Source organism: Acartia tonsa, chromosome 11 (assembly GCF_053477335.1).
Source record: "Acartia tonsa isolate MP-2025a chromosome 11, ASM5347733v1, whole genome shotgun sequence".
Classification (NCBI taxonomy): Eukaryota; Metazoa; Arthropoda; class Copepoda; order Calanoida; family Acartiidae; genus Acartia; species Acartia tonsa.
Genome location: NC_137270.1, coordinates 39,565,126 through 39,590,804, shown reverse-complemented (window position 1 = coordinate 39,590,804; position 25,679 = coordinate 39,565,126). Strand labels below are relative to the sequence as shown.

The following is a 25,679-nucleotide window of genomic DNA, read 5'->3' as shown; positions in this document are numbered from 1 at the left end:
CATACCTAACTGTTATAGGAATCAGCATGCAAAGTTTGAAATCGATAGGACAAATCTAACCTGTTAAAATTAACAAAAAGAGCTAACTGTAACGGACGACGTACGGACCGACGCTAATTATAGAAAAGCTTCGCTTTTAAAAATCGAAGGAGAATCCCGCGCTTAAGGTAAGGTAAAAGGTATGGTAATATAATAGCTTCGATACTAAAAATTGAAGATAGCATAAAAAAAAACATGAAAATGAGTTCGACTTATATTGGTAAAAAATGAGACAATAAAAGTTTTTTTTTCTTGATAATACTATAATATAATTATAATATTTTAAGTTTACATATCCAAATATTTTAATACAATAATATAATCAACTTGTCAAATTTTTATAGCAAGGGTTTAGAAAAAATCTACATAATTTTTTCACAATATAACAATTTTTTAATAACTAGATCTTACTTCTGAATTAAAGGATTTTCTACGATTATAAAATATAAGAAAACAACAAGCTTCTTTTTAATTTAAATTTAAATAAGCATAACCATTTAAGATTTTTTTATTTATTTTTTCTCTTTCTCCTTAACAATGTGATAGATTAAAAAACTTACCCCAATCAAAGCTTTTCTAATAAAATTGAGTTATTTTTTATTTTATTTTTTTTTATATGTTATTTGATAAACAGATCTATAGTACCTATAGATCTACAATTGTTATCTGCTACTTGGCTACTTCTTAATATTCCCGACACTATTGGTTGATTTTCAAAGACCAACTTAAGAGTCGGTACAAGGTCCTTGAGATGGGGACATACAGTTATTTAGCCTCTTCCCCCTAAAGTGTTATACTCTTAATATTTGATAGATAATAACCGCAGTAAATCCTTTTGATAATTAAATAATATACTTAATGTTCATAATCCAATGAGAAGGGGTGAATCTAACTCGTTTAAAAGATATTTATCTGATACGTGTTTTTATGGCTTTGTCAATGCTTTCCCTCGAAGTGCTTGTCGAGCACTGAAAACCCCTTTCCTTGTTTTTAAACAATTGAAAATAAAAAGGGGGTAGTTTTTTTTCCTTGTGCCTAACCACTACGAAGGGCTCTAACTCTGCAGGGGGTTTACCAGTACCCAATATAACCTAACCTAACCTGACCTAAAGTAAAAACAAACAAACGAAAAACTGCGCTTTAATTTTTTTCAGATTTATTTTTTTTTAAAGAGAATTGTTTCTTTCATTGACTAAGCACTTTGGGGAAACCGCCAATTCACATATTCTCATATTGACTATTGAAATTTTATTTTTTTATTGCATCAATCAAAATTGAGAGTTAGATTCACTTTAATATAAAAGATTTTTTAGGCTTCAAAAATTTTTGGGTTTCCTTGTTTGTTTGTACGTTAAGCATATAAATATTAATACATTATACACAATGAAAACAGTAGAAATAGACAGAGAAAACTATCATTTTATAAAGCACTAAAGTTTAGTAGAAATCCTGCACGATAAAGAAAATTTTATTTTCTTGGTTTATTTAAAATACTTTGGATAAAGATTTACTTGTTTTTTTTAAATAATCTTGATTTAAGACAAAAAGGCCACTTCTTGTTGAAAATTTTATTTATTAATATACTGGTTTGGTTCAAACGATTATCATTTGATTTTTAATAATCCCTTAAGTTAAATTTTGATATTTGGACTTAATAAAAAAATACCCTGTAAAAACTAAAATGATTTAAACATGTAAAGCTAAAAATTATTTTTAGTTTAAAAAGACTTGTTTACGATTACTAAAAATGACAGATAAAAACTTTTGCTACCATGCGATTTTTTGGTAATTTTTTTGCTTAGATATCAAACTTTAAAATCTGTCAATGAAATCTACAAACTATTTATCAGGGATTATGGAGGGAGAGAAATATCAGATTTTATTTACTGGCTATATTAATATAGTCTTTACAAATCTACATTCAAACTTCAGAGGTGGGTTCTTAAAAAATCAATAATCGCTAAATCGGCTTTGGAATGGATGCCATATCACAAAATTTTATTTTATAGGTACAAATTTGTCTATAAATAAAAGTGTTCTAAAATCATAGCAGAGTTAAGTTTATTATATGATTTTGGAGGATTTTTCACAAAACATTTTTTTGTGATATGGCTACCATGCATAGCCGATCCAGCGATCCTATTTCATTTTAAGAATTCACCAGTGTTTTTTTGGTAAAAGAGGTGGTTTTTATAAAAACTACTTACAAATTTTTCTTTGTTTTCCGTATCCATAAAGCTGTAACCAGTCAATCAAAATCTAATATTAACCCCCTTAAATCCATGAGAATTATAATGAGAAGGTTAACTTGCAGGATTTTTATTTCCAAACTTTTAGTCACAACTTCATTTCTTCTAAGTATTGCATAAAAACATGAGTGTTGTGGTTAATTTCAGCACATTTGCAAAATATGTTGTGTTTAAAATAAGATATTGTTCTATATTGATAAAACACAGGTAGGGAGTGGACATTGGACTGTAAACTAAACTTGTAGTCAAATTCTTTTTTAAAAATTTCATTCATTTATTGCCTTCAGACTAGAAGGTTCCAAACTTTTCCACCAATAATTTAATTTAGTTTATCATAATTGGTGGCAAAACAAGCTTACACACATTTGGGGGCAGTAACATTTGCAGTCCAGTTTCCCTTCTCTCTCTGTGTTATACCCTTTTAAAAAGTTAAAAAAAAAATAATTTCATAGATTGCTTTTTCTGTTTTTTTAGATTTTTTTCCCTGGTTGCTTAATTTTTAACTTTTTTACGTAAAACAATTCGGTGGTTATAAATAAGCTTAATGCCAAATAATCTTAGGAAAACATTTAGATAGAAAAACATTAATAATATAAATGAATTATCAAGTATAATATCATATGATACTAACCATCCCATTCAAGTATAAATGTTGTGATAAAAAGTTTGAATTGTCTAGAACAAATACATAAGCAACTATACACAGCTACTAATACAGGCATCTAGTGAGATAATAAGGCGATAGTAAGGTTCAGACAGTAAATGTATTCTCAAAAAAACTACAAATCAAGGGTGTATATTTTGCACAGGTTTAATTTCTTCCCGGCTGCAATTTTTCTTATTTTTTGTACCCCCCTAGTTTTTTCCCTAAGATTTTCCCTGGATTTTTCCCCAAGAAGGGAGAAAAAATGTTTTTTCATTTATTTCCCCCTCCTACATATTTTTTTATTCCCCCCTCCTCCTTTACCAGGGGATCCCGTGTATAATATACACCCCTGCTACAAATTGTGCATTTTTCAAGAATACACTTACAGATTTTTGTGTCATTTTTGCTTAATTAGAAAAACTTTTAAAAAACATTTTTGTAACATTTTATGAGCGACAAATAATACTTTGATTAATGATATAAAAAGTCATAAAATTCAACATGAAACGTCAATTTTTCAAAGCTTTTATCAATAACATTGAGAATTTAAATTTTATATTTAAGACATTGAAAAGACGTTCACTATTTCAAAGGACTTTTCTATTTAAAAATTAAATTCTTTCCTTACGTACCTAAGTATCATAAAATATTTTGAAAATTTTACTATGATTTTTGTGAGAAAATAAAAGTTTTAGGTACATATTCATTTTTTAAATGTTAATTATACAAAATACACTTTCTTAATTTAGCAATAAGGGTCCTAGTCTATGAAAGCGAATTAAAAAATTTTAATTTTAGGATATATATTCATAGATCAATTCTTATTTGCAACGTCATGAATAATAGTGTTTAATTCTAGTAATATACTATTATGTACAGTACTAAAAATAAAACCATTTGTGCACTATCAAAATAAGTGAAAAAAAATGAATAACAGATGAAAAAATCTAATTCAAACTTTCTGTTATACTAGGTATTTTAGAAAATTTTAACCTATTAAAAAATAATAGGTAATGCATAATGGTATATTACTGTACTATTTTTTGTGTAATATGTAAGTACAATAAATGTAAAAAATGTATTAAATAGGAGTTATTATTGTATTATTTTAAGGCTTTTGTTGAAGTGATTTGTTTGATGAAGTAACAAAAAATGATGAAAACATACAAATTAGATGAAAAAATGTATTAAAACACTAGAAAATACTGTAACTCATTGAAAGGCTGATGTTAGTTACAAAAACAAATATAACAAAAAAACTTTGGCGATAAAAATATAATGTTAGAATCTCATTCTACAAAGCAAAAAAATATACATGAAAATAATTCTACTGTTCTCAACAGTTTAGCATAGCAGATAATTATAGTTCATAATCAAATAAGTAGATTTAAGTATTTTTTAAAGAAGACTTCATAAAAAATGAATAGACAAATAAAAGAATTAAAAATTCTTTTTTTTTGGCAAACTTATAATAATGTTAAAAAACCGGAATTTTGGAAGAATTGAATCAAAATTAAATGTTTTGTGCATTTAAAAAGTATTTTTAAAGATATTTTGTAAATTTAAGTCGACTTGGTTTAATATCTTTTTTTTTGTTTCACAAAATAATTCACAACTGAGATTTAAATTAGTACCGCATGGAGAAATGTATTGGTATAGGATAAGCACTACTGAAACATAGAGCAGATATTTAAAAATATGGCAAAGATTTTGTTAAGTAATTCTTTCAAATCTTGATTTTGTTTAAAGCACTTGGTTAATGTTATGGTTCTTCAAATCAAATTCCACGCCACACGAAAAAGGCCAAGATGTTTTTTTAACAACCATAGTAATAAAAAGGGAATTAAGCTTATGAAATAACTTGTACTCATTGAAACTTTTTTTCCAAAACCAGCTCTTAAAGTTGCACAATTCTGTTCTAAAGTATTATCAATAGGTAGAGACATTGTTTTTTTAATAGCTCTTAAAATACCTATAAAAGTTTAATCTTTGGGTTTTAAGGGGTGAATACTTAAATTTGTCTTAATTTTTTTCCCCATAGAATTGACCACGAAAATGAGCAGAAATATTATTTTTTTGACAAATTAGTATTATGTCTTAGGTTTAGGCCGTATTAAAAATATTTTTTTTTGAAAGGGATGGGGTGCTTGTAATACATTAAAAAATAAGAAGATCCATATTTCTTGATCACAAAAATGATTACAATCTAGAAATCATAAAAAAAATCAACAAAAAGCATAAATGCTTGTTTAGTAAAAATCTCACTCTTTCACTGAAAAAAATGTTTTAACTTATGTAAAAAAAAGTTCACATAATACCTACAAAAGATATAAAAAAAATCTGTTTTTTAAATCACTAGTCTTCTATTTATAAAGAAAGGGAAGCTAGAAGTCCTCCTTCAATCTTGTGAATTGTATGGATTATTCTTTATTTCAATTGCTTTGTTTACATTTTAGAGTTTTTCTTACAAAACTCTCAACAATGTCATGGGGGTAACTTTTTATGTTTGGGGATGGATAATAAGCAGAAAAAATGGTGGATGTGGTAAGTTTTGTGTGTTTGTAATGGGGGAGTGGTGTTGTGGATTTATTTGGTAGTTCTGGATGTTGTCTACAAGCTGCTGATGCATAGATTGAGTCTCATTATTTGGAAGCATTGAAGAATCATGATTGGAAGGTGGTGATGTCTCTTGTGTTGGTTCAGAAGAATTTTGGAGTGTGGGTAAGGGATCATGCGGGTGTGCAGGTGGTGGGGGGAGGGGTGGGGGAGGGGTAAGTAATAGTTAATGCTGAGCTGCTTTTTTGTTCTTTTCCTCTGCACTGGCGCCCTCCTGCAATTTAAAATCGGATTAATAGGTATAATTTAAGAAAGTAAAAATAATATAAAGTTGTAAAACAAATTTTAGGAAATCAGATTTATAATGTTTCTTCTGATTGAAAATTTTAAAAAACTTTTTGGAGAGACAAACCCAGTTGGACATTGTACTGTACAGGGGTGTAGCAACTACAGGGATGTAGCATTTACAAGGATGTAGCAACTACAGGGATGTAGCATTTACAAGGATGTAGCAACTACAGGGATGTAGCAACTACAGGGATGTAGCATTTACAAGGATGTAGCAACTACAGGGATGTAGCATTTACAAGGATGTAGCAACTACAGGGATGTAGCAACTACAGGGATGTAGCAACTACAGGGATGTAGCAACTACAGGGATGTAGCAACTACAAGGATGTAGCAACTACAAGGATGTAGCAACTACAGGGATGTAGCAACTACAAGGATGTTGCAACTACAAGGATGTAGCAACTACAGGGATGTTGCAACTATAGGCCAGGGATGTAGAATATACGTGGATATTATGACAGGGGAAAAATTGTCGTTAATTTAGCTTGATAACATGGAACTCCTTTTATTGGTCATGTTAGTTTATCCATTATGAGAACTTGAGAAGAAGGAATGGATAAAGGGGGTGGGTGGGGGGGAATCGTTATTTTAGCCATTTACGAGTATCACTTTATTAGAATACATGAAAATCTGGTGCAACATCCAAGTAATAATATATGTATTATCCTAGGGAAGGTATGCTACTCTTGACATACTTACCGCCAGAATGGTTGTAATCTCTCCTTGCATAAAGGCCCAGGGAATATTTGATCCTGTCAACGGACATCTCTCCCCACTCGGACAAAACACCTGCAAACAAACAAATTGTTATCCGCGGACATTAAAATTACAAAAATGTAATATTAATTCCAGTTTTGAATCCCTGAGGGTTTTTATTTTATATTTATTTATCATTTGTATAAGATTCTCTTTATGCCTAGGTATACGACCTATAATTTTCAGTATGGCTAAGAACCGTTTCTAATCTAGCGGATTCAAAGCCACACAGAAAAAAATGTTATCAAGTTTTTCACACAATAAACATTAAACACATAAACTTAAGACACCACCTGGTCCTAGATTAAACAAGGATGACAACACCTATAAAAGCGAATCTTAACATATTAAGAGGTGAGAAACTACCCGTTGTGGACAGATGTATATTGTACATAAATCTGATCATATAAAATTAATTCCAAAGAGCAAAAGTTTAAAGGGCCAGTGAAATATCAAATTAATAGTGACAAAAATAAGCCTTTGGTCTGTTTATATATCATTTGATGGATAGATTTATTCTATCTGCCAACGGGTTGGGGGGGGGGGGGGGGGGGGTGGTTAAAAATAACAACCAGTAAAGACAATTTTTCACGTTTCGCCTCCCTTCCTACCTCATTGTTAGGTCCTTGTTTTTTGATGCTGTCAGCTGAACACGGGAAGCAGAACTTGTGATGAGAATTGGTTGGACACTGAAAAGGAATTAAATTAACATAATAACAAAATGGATGTAGATTGTAGAATATACGTGGATGTTATGATAGGGGGAAAACTTGTCAATTTGGGTTGCTAATATGGATATCATTTATTAGTCAGTACGTCCATCCAGATGGATTGGAGGGGTCGCTATTTTAGCTAGCTACAAGTTTTACTTCATATGAGTAAATGATAATCTGGTGTAAGATCCAAGTAATAATAAATCCATTAATAACAACATGGAAAAGTAATTTCTATCAGAAGAACATTTTTGTTTTGTAATTACTGGATAATTTCTACAGACTACAACAGCTTTAACTTAACTATCTTTGTCTTTAAGTCCTTACTTAAAATGTTAAGAAGTTGCGTCAAGGCATTTCCCAATTTACTAATTTGCGCCAACTCTACATACCCTACCTGTACAAAATGTGTGTCTTCCAAGCGCTGTGAACATATTGTACATTTCAGCAGAGGATTGTTTGGGATTCCGTCTGTTACTTCTAAAATAAATGAAATATATTGTTTTATTTTACCAAAAAAAAATGTCCAATAGGTAACTTTTATTGTTTTTTTACATTGGTGTTGGGTTGCACACAATTAAATCAATGTATTTTAACAACTAAAAAAAAAAAAAAAAACTACCTATTTATAGTAAAAGAAATACCTAGCTAATATACACATATTCAATATTAGTGTTTCTTTAGTTAAGTAGCCCTCATGCCAAACGAACATATTTAATTTAAACCAAGATGTTTAAAAGTTGCAGACCCTTTATTAATACGTGTTAATACAATGGATATAGTATAATTGGATATATTAACAAGGACAAATATATCGTCAATTTAGGTTGCTAACATGACATAATTTATTAGTCAGTTCGTTCATCCAGAAGGAGGGAAGGGGATGGGGGGTATAGTAATTTGACCAGCTGCTGTGAGTATCACTTTATTAGAGTATTTGAAAATCTGGTGTAACATCCAAGTGATAATAAATCCATTAATTTCGTGTTTATTGTGTGTAGAATACAGGGTTTCGGATCCGCATTGATTTTTTGCGGATCCGGATCCTCCAAATTTGGTCAGTGCGGATCCGGATCCTTGACAATAAAAATAAAATCACCAAACTTTTCAAAAAATATTTATTCTTTAATTCGAAGTCAAAAATACTTTTAATTTTCAAGTCTGACCCTAAACCTTAAAGATTGGCTCTCATCAAGAGAATGTCTGAGATTTTATATAAATTTAGGTATATTTTTCCATTTTTCCCGCATTTTTTTGAGTCCAAGGATCCGGATCCGGATCCTTGGACTCGAAAATATGCGGATCCTTGCGGATCCGGATCCGAAACCCTGGTAGAATACATGCAGTTTTAACTAAAATAAAAAAAATATAAAAATTATCTAGACATATCAATTGCAAACAAAACAAAATGAAAACGTGCATATAAACATAAGATATAAAGAAATAAAAAGAAGTTGTTAAAAGGGTCCTAAGACAAATGCAGGAGTCCCAAACGTCGGAGTGGACAAACGCAGGAGTGAACACTTAACCTAACCTATTTTAGACTATCGTATAGGTTTTTTAAACGCCTAACCCCTGCGGGGGCTTATTTTTACATTCATATTCTAACCTAACCTAATCTGTATTGAAATATTTAATTTAAAAAATATTTTAACACTCCTGCGTTTGTCCACTCCGGCGTTTGGGACTCCTGCGTTTGTCCTGAAACCGTTAGAAGGAAAGTCCCAATGTCATTACAAAACAATTTATTTTTTTCCAATAGTTCATCAACATATTATTCTAGTTGTTTATAAATATGTTTTATTTGTATGATGTAAAAGACCTTTACACTATTTTAAAATGTCCAAAATGTTAAAGAAAATAAACCTCATTATAATAAATGTGCAGTAAACATAAAGTATTAAATTTTTAAGATTATTAAACCATATTGATAATCATAAATTCACTGGAGTAAAAAAAGTTCTTTCTCTTCATAATTTATTTAGAAATATGTTTCGGTTAACGTGGCACCCTCTTCAGTCTAATGCAGTTCATTTATTTTTCTGGGCCATGCAGTGCAAAAAAGAAATAATTAGCAATAACAATACTCTGAGGTCATTATTTTTTTTTCAATTGGTGTACTGTACATTGATCAAGAAAGATTTAAGACCACATAACCCAAGTGTTTATGCTCCAACCGTGTTATGTTTAAAAAAATACATAATAGTCACACTTTTAATTAAAAAGTAATATAAACATATCAATCATCTACAGAACAGTTTAAATTTTCGAGCTTTATATACAGGATACATATAGAAACCAGTTTGAAGATAATATACTTCATTTAGATCTAACTAAAAAAATGAATTTTATCTATAGATATTTAAGAAACACACTGTACATTACAATGTTCTCAAAGCAACAAAATACCCTAACCAAAAAGACAAACATTCACCAAGAGGTTATACTATGTTTACTATGTGTTTAAATTCAAGTCTACAAGAAAATTGCAAAATAATAAGTTGAAGTTTCTTTTTCAATGACGCTGTACAAAGTGTACAAAAAACTGGGACTAATAATCCTCTAATCCTCAAGTTGTACAAAGTGTACAAGCTACAAGGGCCAATAATCATCAACTTGTACAAAGTGTACTAGATATTAGGACCAATAGTCATTGAAATGTACAAAATGCACTAGATATTTAAACCAATAATCCTCAAAATGTACTAGATACTAGGACCAATAGTCATCAATTTGAACAAAATGTACAAGATATTAAGACCAATAGTCATCACCTTGGCTTTTCTCTTTGTTGTTGAGTTCTGAACTAGAGGACACTTGCCTCGAGCCTCCAGCCAAACCTAAACAGGAAGTATCCTGTTAGTCTTCAGGACAACCTTTCATTTCCCATATTTTTACCAGATTAATGCCTCGTCGGGAAAGGGTTGATGGCATCAATTTAGGGCCAGACCTTCGTAGTACTCAATTACTCCTTTACTCCTTTTACAGAAGCCTAGTATATCAACAAAAAAGGCTAAAAGGTGTTGTATCACCTACTTACATTTGTGTCTACTTCCCACTGGTAGCTAAAAATTCCCGATTGGAATAATCTATGAAAGTCATGCACAATTAGAATTTAAAGTAAAATATCAGTTTTAGTATTAAAAGAATGTGATTTTGTCCAACAGTAGCAAAATAATTTTATAATATTATACCTATTAATATTGAATATAAAACATCATGTTTTTATTAAATCAATGTTTTCTTCCCTTATCTATTTCATTCATTTTCGTTACCCATTCTTAACCTAGCTACAAGTGGCTGACAATTATGGTTGGCATATCGGGCGGACGGTTTTGGGCGGGCAGTTTTAGGCCGCCCTTTATCGGTCCTTTTGGGCAGATTTGGGCACCCACCATTTTGGACGGTGAAAAACAGGGGTGGGGTCTTATTTTTTGTGTGATATTAACTATTATATAAATTAGTAAGCTTTTTTATATCTAGAGAAGGATTTCACTAACCGCTGAACTGATATGGTTCTCCTTTCCAGTGGAGCTTTTATAGGTCCTGAGATGGTTTTAGCCATTTTTTTTCTAATAATAAGTCTCGGTATAGTTTTAGGCTATTTTATATGCTTTTTACGACATTTGCCCAAAAGGGTGCCCAAAACCCCTTTTTGGTCGTCCAAAACCCTTTTGGGCAATCGGGCGGCCCGATATCTAAAAAAGTGCCCGATATGCCAACCCTGAATATGACAATTGACTAACAACCAGACCATCCAACACACCAACATGTAAAACTTGTAGAATAGATGTGAAAAAAAAACAGAGAAAGGACAATTGGTGATAAATCAATCCTAACTCCAATTCTCATTTGTTAAATTTTGATAGGTATATTGAGAATGTTCGAGGAAAGTATGGGATTAGATTAATTTATTTGCCATTGTCCTCTCAACTATCCTTGAAAAATCTATGAAAAGAAAGGCAAATGAAGAAAATTGAAGCGTATGTACGTGCAAAATAATTAAAAATATAGTTCTAGTCAGAGAGGTAAAACGCGAGCAAATACAATTCAAACTTGAAATTTAAAGTGTGCCATTGTTGATATGCATTCAATTCCGCAAATGAATCACATTATTTTAGCCTATTAGAACTGAATATTGCTACAATAAAGCCCTTACTTAATACTCATGCTTCACTCTTAGGGGAAAATATTTTCTTATTTGTATGTTAACAATTAAAAAATAACTTGGGGGTTTAAAAATATGCGAAAGTAAATGAACACCGTTATAATTTTGGCATTATGGAGATAAATGTTTTGAATTATCAGATAAATTTACATTCTTCCCCCAAAGACAATATTACTACTTTTATAGATTAAAGTTATTGGTTGAAAAGTTTAGACACGACCAGTTTGCAAACCTAATCAAAATTCAAAAGAAGATTTTCAGCTTTGATGCCTATGAATATGTGATTCTGATGCCTTTTGGGAAAGCAATACATTTTCCGGAAGAGATGGCACACAGATTACAAGACTTAAAAGTACTACCAACCCCCAAAGAAGGGGGGGGGGGGAAGTTCTGACACATTTGCGTAAACCTGGTGTATAGGCTTTATCTTTGGACTGAGAGGATAGGTTATTAGGGATAAAATCATTCTTATATGATGAATTACCCCCAGATTTAAGATTTTTGGATAGGCGTCCAGGTTCCGGAGCTCCAGGCCTCCAGGTGGTCTCTGTACAGGTAAAAATGAAAAAAAAATTTTTTTTTTAAAGAGTTAGATGTCAGCTTACGAGTTAAAATATGTATATTTTTTCTTCAAATATGTGAATAACAATCAAAAAGAAGCATATTTTATTTTATAAGTTAACCTCTAACTCTTCAAAAAAAAATCTTATTTTTAATTTTTACCTGTACAGAGACCACCTGGAGGCCTGGAGCTCCGGAACCTGGAGGCCTATCCAAAAAATCTTAAATCTGGGGGTAATTCATCATATAACAATGATTTTATCCCTAATAACCTATCTTCTCAGTCCAAAGATGAAGCCTATACACCAGGTTTACGCAAATGTGTCAGAACTTCCCCCCCCCCCCTTAAAGCTTTGTATTTATGGTAAAAAAAAAATTTTATTTCACCTCTCCGAGTTTTAGTGATTAATAGAAAAGAAAGAAGAAAGAAGGCTAAAAGAACTAAAGAATAAAGCAATGAAATTACAAGATTTTTTTAATTGTGTGATCATGGTCTGTTTTGTTACGGTAGGTTAGGTATGATGTTATGTTAAGTTAGGTTAGATTTGATTAAGGCAAGCTCTGCCTGCAGGGTTAGAGATAAAAATAAGACTTGAAAGAGGAAAGATTGTGTATTTTTTAGGGTTGGCAATTAGTATCCAGAATCCGGAATCCGAAAATTAGCGTCTTAAGTTTTATCTTTCAACTCCCCTTTTTTGAAGGCAAAGATTGTCATCATTATATATAAAATTTTCTAAAAATCTGGCTTAATTCTCGGAAGTGAATTATAGAGAGCAACAAGAACATTAATTTTTAGGACATATGTAGCACTTGCTTATATTAATTTTAAAAAAAGCCTTTCAAAATATTGCTAGAATCCGGAATCAGAATCCGGGATCCGCCACAAATAACAATCCGGAATCCTCGCCATTTTGTTGGACGGATTCTTGTAAGAATCCGAATCCGGTCCAAAAATTTAATTAAACTACTGTATAATGAAAAGGGATAATGAGTAAAAAATGGCTTAACCGTATGAATTGTTTAAAGAAAAGTATTAATTGGGTCGTGTGGTGGAGTTGGATGGCTTTAGGATATTTTTTAAAGATTAGGATATCTCTTAGTCACTAAAAGCAAAGAGAGAACTTGCTAAAGGGTACTTAAGGTGAGGGAATATTAATATCTAAACTAACAAAAAGGTAAAATAGAAATGAGGATGTTTGTTACATACCGACCTAATATTTGATGTATCATAAGTTTTGTAGACTGACAAAAAATAAGCTTCTACCAAAAAATATTTTGTTAATCTGAGAGTCATACCTTGGTTGCTGTTTGATGGTGTGTGAGGGGAATTAATACCGCCAGGATCACTGTTGGGCCGCGAGTTCAGGCCCGTGCTACCAAGGTCTGAATGTATAGGAGTGAGATATAAAATAAGATATAATTTTTAATATTTTGCAAGAAAGTTTCTTACGAATGAAGAATCTAGTATGCAGGGATAAATCGCCCCCCCCCCCCCCCCCCCCAATTAATTTTAAGTAACAATTACAATTCGCTCTCCCCTCTCTATTTTATGACAAAACACGATTAAGATGGTTAATTTAAAGAAGAAAACAATTATAAGAAAGAAATATAGATTTATTCAATTGTTAGATAATTTTTTAAAGATTAAACTATTCAAGCATATAGATAGGTAGGTATTACTATAAGTATTCAAAGAAAAGAAATTCCAAAACCCATTGACTAGTGGAGCATAGTAAAAAAACTCCTCTAGATCATTTCTTCAGGGGATTTTTCGGTGTTATACTTATTATAGGATTCATGAAGAAGAATCTATCTACTTTTCTTGCACGATTAAAGTTTCACTAGGTACCTTTTACAACTGGCAAAAAATAGGAAAAGATTTCCAGTATGGCTTTGAAACCGATTAATATCCACTGAATAAGTACCGGCTGTCAGCCATAGTGAAAAATCATGTATAGCAGACAATTTTACAAGAATATTGAAATAAAAATGATAAAATAAATACCAGTTTTACTAACCTAACAAAACTGGTTCTAATCTTGTAATTTTTCATTTCAATATCCGCGAAAAGATGTCTACAATGCGATGCAATAAATAACTATACCTGTGTTGCCTGAACTTTTGCTGCCATCAAAACTGTTTCCTTTGATTAGGGCTGCTTTCACCTGCGCCAAATTATTAATAACTTTTCTCCGAAGATTTTTTTTTTTTATGAGATATAAATTAACCAACTATACATAGTAGTAAGATTTTTAGTGTGAAAATGCTGGTCGTAATTGGTTTTACATTTGAGGAAAGCCGCCTTCCCATAAAGTAAAGGGGCGAGGCAACTATTGTAAAAATTATTTCAATTAAGATTACTACTATTGTGTTTAGTATATTTCTTGTATATAGGAATTAGCTAATTATTAGGAAAACCAGAATTTTGAGTAGAATGAACACGTGATACATAACAAAATAATTTACAATTTTACCCCAAAAATATTAAAACCTTAAATTGCCAAAACTTGTCAAATTGTATGCCTACAATTGACTAAGCAAGGCTTGCCCTTAATATGCCAGTTGTCCTGCAAACTTATGGGTAAAGTAAATTATTACTTTAGTTTTTAAAGTGTGTTATGGTTAGACTCGAAATATCTATTCTCTAAACTGTACAAACTTTCAATGTTTTATGTTTTGAATAGAAAATAGCTGATTTGCCCTATATATTATGAAAAGGCCTGAGTAATTAAAGTAGGTATTATGATTATAAATTTACACTATAATTGATTTATCATAACAGCTTGAATTTTGATAGCACAGCATTTAAAATCATCCAAAAATAGCTATAAATTAAAGTCCTTTCTATCAATTTTGAAAGTGTTTAACCAAGTTTCTTAGTGTTTCAACCTAAGTAGCCAATAAGTAGGACGCGACACTTTTCTTTAGCCATTAGGGCCAGCTCACAAGTTCCACGTTCAAGCACCAAATGACTGTCTCATAGGAACACCTCGTTGAGTATGGCAGGTGTCCCAACTTGAGTCACCGCATAGGAACATGGGCTAATGTAGTAATACAAGTAACAAAGGTGTTACAATAGAAAGGGGGGGGGCGAAAGTGACACTTTTTGAAACCAAAACTAAAAGTCAAAGGAACTCATCTAAAAAAAGAGTTACAGGTCTGACATTTTGCATGGCAGTTGCTTTATAGAGGTACAATATGGAACTGTGAAGAAACGGCGGCGCAACCGCCGAAAACCGCCGAGAAAAGGCAACAAAAATTACGGCGGGAAACGGCGGTTTTCGGCGGTTGCGCCGCCGTTTCTTCACAGTTCCATATTGTACCCCTATAAAGCAACTGCCATGCAAAATCTCAGACCTGTAACCCTTTTTTTAGTTGAGTTCCTTTGTTGACTCTTAGTTTTGGTTTCAAAAAGTGTCACTTTCGCCCCCCCCCCTTTGAAACTTTTGTACTTTTTCATAGTAAAATCTTGTGACAGGAATAAATATTATCAAAAACAATAAAATGAGTAAGGAAAAAGAATGCGAGTTGTCTAGAAAAAATACTAGATAAAATATGGAAAAATCTACTTATGTATGTCTATTTTCCTAATAAAAAAACTTATCCCAGTTAGGAGAAAGATGCGACACTTTATGTAACCAAAAGAAAACCTTAAAAATGAGTTACAACACTGGAATTTTGTAAGGTAGTTGCTTTAATTAGTCCAGAATATTATGTTTTTAAATAACTTGACAGTGATGTTTAATGAAATAAAAGTTATTTTCCTTTTCTGTCTGTGCGTCTATACTTGACCTGAAATAGATGAAAAAAAAAATTGTCTTGAAATTTCCCCCTAAATCACAATGGCAACCATGTACCTTTATGATATAATCATGCATAGGATACGTCCAAAGGTGGGGGAAAAACCCCTCAAAATAAAAAAAAATTAGATTACCACCCTAAAATATTTAAAACATTTTATTTTATCCCCCCCCCCCCAATCAAAATAAAAAGTTTGTACGTACGTCCTTGTAATGAGGTGGCTCACCTTATTGAATTAATCCCCCCCCCCTTATTTTCTTAAGGGGGGGGGGGGGGGGGGGGTTTAATGCAACCATCTCGTAATCAATGATTAAATGGCACTTAGAATTCGAATTTCGATCTGAAATTTTGCATGAGTAATTCTTGGTAGGTCTATTTTCCCTAAATCGAGCAAAAAAGTTGGAAAAGTAACGGCTAACAGCTGGCGGCTCAGCCGTCTTGCCATTTTTTGGATATGTTAAGAGTAAATTAGTTACGAAACACATAATACTTTTAATTTCTCAAAAACATTATCAAACGGTTCTAGCCGGTATCTGTTGGTACTAGAAGTTTAAAAAATGGTTATTGCTATCATTTAACATGAATTAAACCAAAAATATGTTTTAAAAAGTTGATTCCTACGTAATTATTGATGAATTTGCCCTGAAAATAGGAAAAAAAACGGCTAAATGGCTGAGCTGCCAGCCGTTGCTTTTCCAACTTTTTGTTCGGTTTAGGGAAAATAGGCCTATCAAGGATTACTCATGAAAAATTTCAGATCGACATTCGAATTCTAAGTGTCATTTAATCATTGATTACGAGATGGTTGCATTAAAAAACCCCCCCTTTATATAGTGCCAGCAGATTATGTATTTTAGCCCGACATACCAGCAGTTTTTACCAATAAATCAAGCCTGTAAGGCAACCGGTTCGAACCCAGTACCCATAATAGCATATTTACTTCAGGCTAGGCCTGTGCCAAAGAAAAATTCCACTCACCCATTAGGTTGTGCTACAATACCATTCATAAGGCCTCGAACTCCATTTAATCCGTCTAAACAAAATACAAAAAGTTAGGTACCTAGTAATGGAATTTTTATCATTTTTGTACCTAACTGCTTTTTTATTATTTTAACTTTTAATTCATAAGGGGTATGTTTTTATATGAAGTGCATTTTCATAAGTCACCTGATGATAGAGCAATAAAACATTAAGTAAAATCCTCAAATAATTTCATATCTTAGAAGAGAGTAATTTCATTAAAAATCATTAAAACTTTAAAATAATTCTTATTCAAAGGGTAGGAGGTACATATAAATAGCTTTAAACATCCCGAGACATATGTGTTGCTTCCCTAAAGTGGAGAACTCAACGGGTTAAGTGTTTAGGAGGCTCTTAACAGACAAACAATAATAAATCTTTTTTATTTAATGAAACAGAATTTTCTCCATAAATACATTATATATTTCAGTGTTGTAGAGCCGAAGCCGCCATATTTTGCCGGAGCCGTTATTTTCAGAGCGGCTTCAGCTCCGGGGTTAGCTAAAGAATATCTGGGGGGGGGGGGGGGAATTATATACCTTAATTAAACTTAATGTTTAAAATTTAAATTTTATAATTTAGAAACCCCTTTTTGTGCTTTAAGTCCATTTTCTCAAAAATTAAACTTATAAAACCTTCAAAAGTCTAAAATAGACTTGAATTTTTTTTGAGTTTTTCATGATTTTGAGTAAAAGCCGGTCGGAGCTGGAGCCGTTATTTTTAGAGGCGACTCCGCGGAGCCGGAGCTGCAACAAAATCAGACAACTCCACAACACTGATATTTCTACTTTATTTGTGTATAATAAAATGAGCATTTCACCAATAATATTTTATCAAGACCTAATCAAAGTAAATAAAATAGGAGAAAGGAAGGAGAAAAATTGCCCAAATAATTATAATAGCAGTTGAATTTATTAATTTGACATGGTAGATTTTTTTAATGTATCAAATGAAATTGTTAAGAAAGTCCAAATCTCACGTTGAAAGTTTTGTTGTTGACTATTGAAAAATAAAATATTATCAAAAATTCTCTATAATTTACCATGTTGTTCGTGTGTCTTGGTTAGGGCTTGGTGGTGCCCTTGGTTTCCTACGATAAGATTTATTTAAGGTTATGCAAGGGTTTGTACCCTTGTTGTGCTGAACAAGGAAATAAGATCCAATAGAGCTTGGAATCTAAAAATTGCCTTACTTATAGGGAGTGAGAGTAAATAAAAATCAATAAACAACATTCAAATAGACTAAAGTTAGTTTATTGCAATTTAAACTACTTATGTGTTACATAATAATAATATTTAAGGATTTCTAGTCTTACAAGAATTTTCGGTTAGGTAAGGATAAATAACCCAATAGATAACCCCCCCTCCTCCCCTCTTATGAAAAAATCTTACCTAAGGACTGATTGGAGGACAATTGTGATCTGGACAAAAATTCAGAATTCGGCATTTTCCGCTGATGCATACCACCGCTGCTAGAATCTTCAAGCGGTCGTTTTATTCCTCCAAACCCGCCGTTTCCCGCTGAAAGGTAGCGGCTGCCGCCGTTTGTGGAATAGCCTGCGCCGAGTGCGGCCATAGCCGACGGCGGTAGTTCTGTGTTGCCGTTCATATATATTTCACGGTGAACGCTTGGCGGTCGGGAACCGCCACTAGAGATCATTTCCGCCGATCGGCGGTGATGGCTGTCCGCCATTGCAAAGTTGCGCTTCATTTTACGGGCTTGCTCGATAATACCGTCGATCCTCTCGGGTCCCTAATGTAAAACATTTAGATTAATAAAAATATTAGCGTAATTGTTTTTCCTCCCTTTTCTAAAATTCCTTACTACAAAACCATTTATTTTCGAGGCCTTAAGTGTAAAATTGCGTAAAATACGTTCCATGTTGGTTTGATTAGCACTCTTAGATAAAGTTTATGAAATCAAATGATAAATTCTTGCATTCCAACAAAATCGGATAAAAACTTGTCAAGAAGTTTCATTACATAAACCAAATACTAACCTCATAATTAACACAGCCTCTGCAAACGGGTTCACTGAATTCCATAAGAACAGCCCAGGGATAGCGGGGCATGTCACATAGGTAACATAGTACCTACAAACATAGAAAGAATAGTAATAGCAAGAATAATATATCATAATACATAGATCCCGGTATGGTTTTAGGCTATATTATTTCTAAATTCAGCTTTTGGATGGTTTTATGCTATTTTCTGCACTCATCTTTTCCCTTTAATAAAAAAGACCCTTGATGCCGCTTGTATTTTACAATACATATAGTATGATATATTAAAAAAAAATAAGTTAGGACAGATAATGAGTACCTAGATAGAAAGCTAAGTATATTTTTTGATATTTTATTAACATGTTAAAAGGAAACAGGTTATGTAATGTTTAACAAGGCATCAAAGATAGTTTTAAACAGATATGGAATCAAATTATCTTAAATCAGCATATATTAAATAGTTTTTTTTTAAATAGATGAATCTGTACAACTTTAAGCTGTAAATGATCTCAACCTCAGACTTTGAAACCTAACAGTAGTTATAGTTGAAAAAAACTAAACTCAAAAAAACTACATACAAACCTTCTGAGTAACCTTACATAATGTGTTTTTCCTTGCCTAATGAACAAATAAAAGTAAAACGTAGTGAAAATCAAATATTTACCTATAAAATATATCTTTCGGGCAAGGCTGCTGTCCAAACACCCGAAGTGTTAGGTTATGTAACACCCAAGTCTTTGTTAGCAACGAACTTTGTCTGGAAGTCCCAACTGTGCATGGCAATGATTAAGATTTGGCAAGGCATTTCCCCTTTCCTTACTATCAATGTTGCGAACCTGACATGGCAGCAGTAAGAACCATTTTAACGCCTTTAGTTATGACGCGGAATTAGGCAGAGATTCGAACCTATCACCTCCCATAAAAATCAACTATTTAAAGAGTAGATTTTTAACAAAATTATAAATGTAAAATACCTTTTTGCTAGCTGTCGTAGCCATAATGTGTGTATGTTTGTGTTTTTTTTTGTCTCTCTCCTATTTAGTTTACAATCAGTTTACAACATCTAGTACGAACACATCTGAAAATTTAAAACAATTTAAAATAATATTAACCGGCCGTTGGATAAGAAGAATAGGAATTGTTAGTTTTCCTTAAAATATTCAAGAGATAATTTGACCCAAAGGGTCAAGATTTCAGCTAAAAATCTTTTTTAAAAAGACCTATTTTATAGAAATTCTTTGAAGGAAATTATTTATATTTAAAATCTTTATTTTTGGGGTAGACATAATTTCAAAACAATTAAAAATGCACTAAAAAAATTTCTAAACTTACAGAACAAAAACAAAGCTTTATCCACTGTTAAAAAATCAAAATAAAGAACTAAAATTTGAAAACTTTAAAATTAAATGAAATTAATGTCTAAATTGGTAAGAGACAAAAGAATTTCCGGAATATAAAAGGCGTTATATTTCAAACAATAAACCAATTTTTTAAATAAGCACAAATATAAAAATATTAAAAAAAAGGACAAAATTATAATATTTATGCAAAACTTTCAATTTTAAAATTAAGGAATCGTTATATAATAAAATGTTGAAACAATTTTTTATTGCTGTTTCCACGAAATTTAATACAAGATCATGATGAATCATAACTAACAAAGTCAACAAAATCACCCTTTTTTTTATAAATTTCTATAATATTAAACTCTAATTTCTTCACTTTTAATTTCAAACTTGTACAAACTGTGTTCAAACAAGGACGAAAAACGTCCGTAACATGGATAATTAGTTTGTATAATAATATTACTATTTACATTTATTTACAGACGTCTTCTTTTTCACTAGTTCACCCCCCATAGCCCATTGTTTTTAATATCATAAGACAGAGGTAACAACTTTTATTTCGCACATTTTATTTTTATAATTTGGTGGATTTTTAATTTTAAAAAATCTTCTAATTATTTTTCTCATATTTTTCGTAGATTTTTTTGTTGGAATTATTATAAATAAAATTAAATCATAAAAAGTTGTATACTCTGTATATCTAAGAAAATAGGGCCGGATTCATTTTGAATTAGAAAGTACAATGAGACAAAGGTACTAAACAAGGGCGTAGCCCTCTGTGTATAATAGTCGGGGATGCAATAATTAGGGGGCGACTTTAAACTCGTACTATACATTACAATATTATATTTATTATTCGTTTTGATTTTGTTTAAACTGATAACAAAGTAATTTTGCTTACCTTTCTCTTTTAGATTGTGTAATTAATGAAAAATAGATATTTTAAACCTAAATAAGAATAAAAAATAACAATGCACCATACGAAGTGAAAATTGTAGAAATATCGAGTTCTAGCTCAAAAGATTTATTCTTAATTAACAGAAAATTAAATGTACATTCTTTCTTTTTTATCAGGGAGTAAGGGAGGGGACAATGGATCGAATATTCAATCTTTAGGAGTCTCAGACTTTGGGTACTGGCCTAAAGGGAATATGCAAGAATTTAGCAGTTTCTGACTGAGTTTGGGTACTTACACAAGAAATGCTGCTACTCACTGTGTTAGTTTTGAATATATATAGTTTTGCAGACAGAGAGTAGTTTAAATATAAATACACGGCCCCCCTCCCATACTCTATTTCACTCCCTTCTCCCCCAACTCCTTTTTTAAAGTAGACGAGAAAGGGAAATGGAAAAGGGAGGTGGAGAAATAAACAGGATAAAAAGGGGCAGGAAGGCGTGTGGGTCATATTCTTGCCCAACCAGCTAGCAGTTACCCTAAACGCCTGCCTGCCCCTTTTTTCCGTGTTCACATCACTTGCCTCCAAATCTCTTTTCTCTTTCCAGGGAGATTTTTCTAGTAATTAATTACAGAATGGTTGTCAGTCTGTAATACTGGTCATCTAATTTTTAAATGATTGCTTTTTTCTTGGAACTTTTGGTAGACGAGAAAGGGAAATGGAGAAGGGAGGTGGAGAAATAAACAGGATAAAAAGGGGCAGGAAGGCGTGTGGGTCATATTCTTGCCCAACCAGCTAGCAGTTACCCTAAACGCCTGCCTGCCCCTTTTTTCCGTGTTCACATCACTTGCCTCCAAATCTCTTTTCTCTTTCCAGGGAGATTTTTCTAGTAATTAATTACAGAATGGTTATGTCAGTCTGTAATACTGATCATCTAATTTTTAAATGATTGCTTTTTTCTTGGAACTTTTTTCTTAGTTTATGGTTTTCTAGATTTAATTAACAATCACTTTACAATTTCCACCAAATTTTCTGGATTTCATGGCCTTTCTTCAAAAACTCTTAAATTGAATTAATTGCCCATTGTCCCCTCCCTTACTCCCTGCTTTTTTATGCTTAGATATTTTCGACTGCATGTATATACTCAACAAAACTGTATAAAACATACAAAATAGACACCCGGCATTGTCAAGATCTTACTGGATACACACACGCACTATAATAGAACGATATTGATCAAAATGATCCTAAATAAATATTTGGGGGAGAATGTTTCCATGAAATAAAAATGAATCCCTCCCAACTGCGCCTGCGCACTAGCCACAAAATTAAGCAACATAAGGAAAAGAGAGATTGTACATATATTCCCAAGCATAAAAGTAGATATAATATATAGCTACGTAGTTGTATAACAATTTGTTGACCCCAATACCTTGCTTGCAAACACTCACACCCACACACGCACACAGCTTCGCTTGCTTCATGGCTTGGCGCGCATCATGGAAAGAACTGCTTGCTCTGCCACTTCAACAGCAAGTACAACCCTCCTTTTACCGGCAAACTAGTTACTTACCTAGAATCCAAAATTGCACCATCCGCCATTCTTGATTTTTAAAACATTCATGCATAAAACCAGCCCTCTGAATAAAAATATTGTCATTCATAAATCAATAACCATTTTGTGAATCATAAATTAATAATATTATTGAAAAAAGATGAATATAGTGGTTTGAAGTGAAATAAATGGGAATGTGCTGCAAATCAGGCCGTATCCGGCTATCAATACAAGCAATGCTTGACATGACTCAGCATTTTTTATTTGTTTACATTGACCCAGGTTAGGGCTGGCCTGTGTTTTGTATGCCAGTAGCGGCTGCGCCCCTGCTCCTAGAAGTTCTCCATAAGAATATGGGTGGAGTACAGTGGCGTGCGAACCGAAGGGGGCATTTGGGGCAATCGCCCCCCCCCCTAGCCACCGCCCCCCCCTAAATGTTGAAAAATGCCCCATTTTGCCCCCCCCCCCTGGTCAACAAAAATGCCCCTTTTTGCCCCCTACCCTACAAAAAGCAAATCTATCCCAGTTTCCAACAAAAAGATCAAGAAATACTCAAAAAAAAAATTTTCATGGGGACTGTCCCCATGAAAACAATTCTGATAAATTCTCCTTAAGACTACCTGTTCAGGGATACATCAATTACTAAAATCAGTCAATAAATAAGGAAATTATGCCCCAAAACATAAATATCCCTGTAATAAGGTTTCCCCTCTGGCATACTGGATTTACTTGATTTACCTCACTCAACTTTCTGGCGTGTTGTACTGTGAAAAAACTACCCCCCCCCCTTATTTTTGATTTTCTTCAAAATTAAGGGGGGGGTTAAGTCTTTGCCTTGCCTTGCTTTTTTCCTCCTTGCCGTTTTCCAGACATTAAAAAACTACCCCCCCCCCCCTTATTTTTTATTTTTGTCAAAACTAAACGGGGGGGGGGGTTTCGGTGCTCCGGTCTTCACATGTAAGCAAGCACCAAATCACCTGACCTAACTTAACCTAGAATAACCTATTAAAAGCTACTATGAAAATATGACGAAATGCCCCTTAAGAGGCATTGCCACAAAAGAGACTATACCCCAAAGTTTTCCATATTTCTAAGAGATTTTTATATCTGTAGATGAAAGAACAAGTATTTTTTTAAATTTTTTACATAGTTCTTTGGTTTTTATGGTACGATAAATTTTTTTGTGGATTATAATGTTAAAAAAAAAATTTCTCGCTGTTTCGAGCATCCAGTATGTAATTTACTTTGACTGTCATCACACAACATACAGGAAACAGGATTTGTGACTTTTTCTACCTAAAATATATATCTATTTCAACAGGTGCTCTTTAAATCTACTTTTCTGTATTCTTATTAATGATTTTTTGTGCTTTGCTACTTAAAGATGTTGTCATCCTTGTTGTCATACAATAAAGAAATATTTAAAATCAGTTTTACATATTAGGTTAATTTTTGGTAAATTATTTCCAAAATGAGTGTTTTTATCTCCCCCCCCCCCCAAATTTTTTTAATGGGGTTATTCATCCTTCCTGCTGAGATTTTATAACATCCCCTTCCACCCATAAAAAATGTTTTGTGGTGGGGGGGGGGGAAGGTTAAATTATCTTCTGTACTTTTTTTTCGAAGATGCTTTCTAGCTCCCTTCCCTTCGGTCATTGCAGGGTGGGGAGAAGAGATGGGGGGGGGGGAGAGATGGGGGATATAAATGGGAAATAGGGATGGGGGAAGGGATGGGGAAGAAGGGATAAGGACTAGAAGGCCCATAATCAAATAATCCCACCCCTTAAAACGCCCTTATTTAAAATTAGAATATATGATCAAAATGCCCCCCCCTAAAGCAAAGTGCCCCCCCCCGGGGCACTTTGATTTAGGGGGGGGGAAAATTTTACAAAATCTTCAAAATGCCCCCCCCCCCCCCTAGACAAAGTGCTTCGCACGCCACTGGTGGAGTATACAGAAAGCATAGTTAAAACCATCCTAAGAATTAGATTTTAAAAAACATAGCATAAAAAGCACTAAATGAACTATGTATGTGAAGCTTCCATAAAATGAAGACTCATATATTGGTTTAATAATTAGGTAATTAATGAAATTTTAAGCTACTGGCTAAAAACCTTTTATGTGCTTTATAGGATGAATAGCTGGGATGTCTTTCTTTCTGACGCAGCCAAGAAAATCACCTTTTTAAAAATAATTTGATCTTCATTGCAGTATATTGGACATGATGACAAAGTTACTTTCAGGGATGAGGCTCTTATTTGTCACTCACAGGAATCAATTTGCAAGCTCATATAGCAGCCTATCAGTGTTATTTCACCGAGCCGAAAATGAACGGCTTGGTGAACCAAGCAAATTATATGGAGCAGATGCCACGGATCTAAAGGAATAAGACAATGGCTCATAAATTGATGATGTACAAAATCACTTCCTAATTCTGTGGATTACATTTAGCGGTTGAAACGCTTAGACACTCAACATAAAGAACCAACCAATAAAAATTCAATAAAAGTCCCATAAGATTGTTAAGCCAACGAATAAGAAAACTTTATTATAAGACTTTGGAGACTTGTGTGATAAGCAGCCCAATGTCCCCTCCCTTCCTGAGCAGATGCATATTCTTCATAACTCTACCTATGTTTCAAGAAACTTCAGCAACCAATCTCATCATGCAAACAAAGCAATAAATATCTCCCATACAAATATTCAGGGATCTAAAAGATAAGACAATGGCTGAAAAATTGATGTAAAACCCAATCATCCCAAAAATTAACTCTTTTTATATTACAATTTATGGTGCTTGCTTACATGTGAAGACCGGAGCACCGAAAACCCCCCCCCCCCCGCTTAGTTTTGACAAAAATCAAAAATAAGGGGGGGGGTAGTTTTTTAACCCCCCGCTTAGTTTTGACAAAAATCAAAAATAAGGGGGGGGGGGTAGTTTTTAACCCCCCCTTAATTTTGAAGAAAATCAAAAATAAGGGGGGGGGGTAGTTTTTTCACTGTACAACACGCCAGAAAGT

General features: G+C 32.8%; 1 protein-coding gene across 13 annotated transcripts; it reads right to left on the bottom strand.

The window, feature by feature from the left end:
• Nucleotides 1–234: 234 nt before the first annotated feature.
• On the bottom strand, nucleotides 235–19,943 carry LOC145332145 (interferon regulatory factor 2-binding protein 2-A-like). 13 transcript variants are annotated; one of them, XR_013884041.1, is made up of 15 exons: nucleotides 19,837–19,943; nucleotides 18,860–18,952; nucleotides 18,252–18,612; nucleotides 17,903–17,950; nucleotides 16,819–16,873; nucleotides 15,806–15,831; nucleotides 14,144–14,206; nucleotides 13,336–13,422; nucleotides 10,085–10,150; nucleotides 7,708–7,790; nucleotides 7,209–7,286; nucleotides 6,541–6,630; nucleotides 1,331–5,764; nucleotides 861–927; nucleotides 235–452 (listed from the first exon to the last, which is right to left on the bottom strand). XR_013884041.1 is itself a non-coding variant. In XM_080177088.1 (13 exons), exons 1-13 carry the CDS (start codon nucleotides 19,858–19,860, stop codon nucleotides 5,717–5,719), a joined length of 1,122 nt encoding a protein of 373 aa, XP_080033214.1. In that variant the 5' UTR covers nucleotides 19,861–19,943; the 3' UTR covers nucleotides 235–5,716. The 13 variants fall into 13 exon arrangements, 3 of the variants coding, with proteins under 3 accessions (XP_080033214.1, XP_080033216.1, XP_080033215.1); XR_013884037.1 differs by having other exon boundaries at nucleotides 861–5,764; XR_013884039.1 differs by having other exon boundaries at nucleotides 235–927.
• Nucleotides 19,944–25,679: the final 5,736 nt, after the last annotated feature.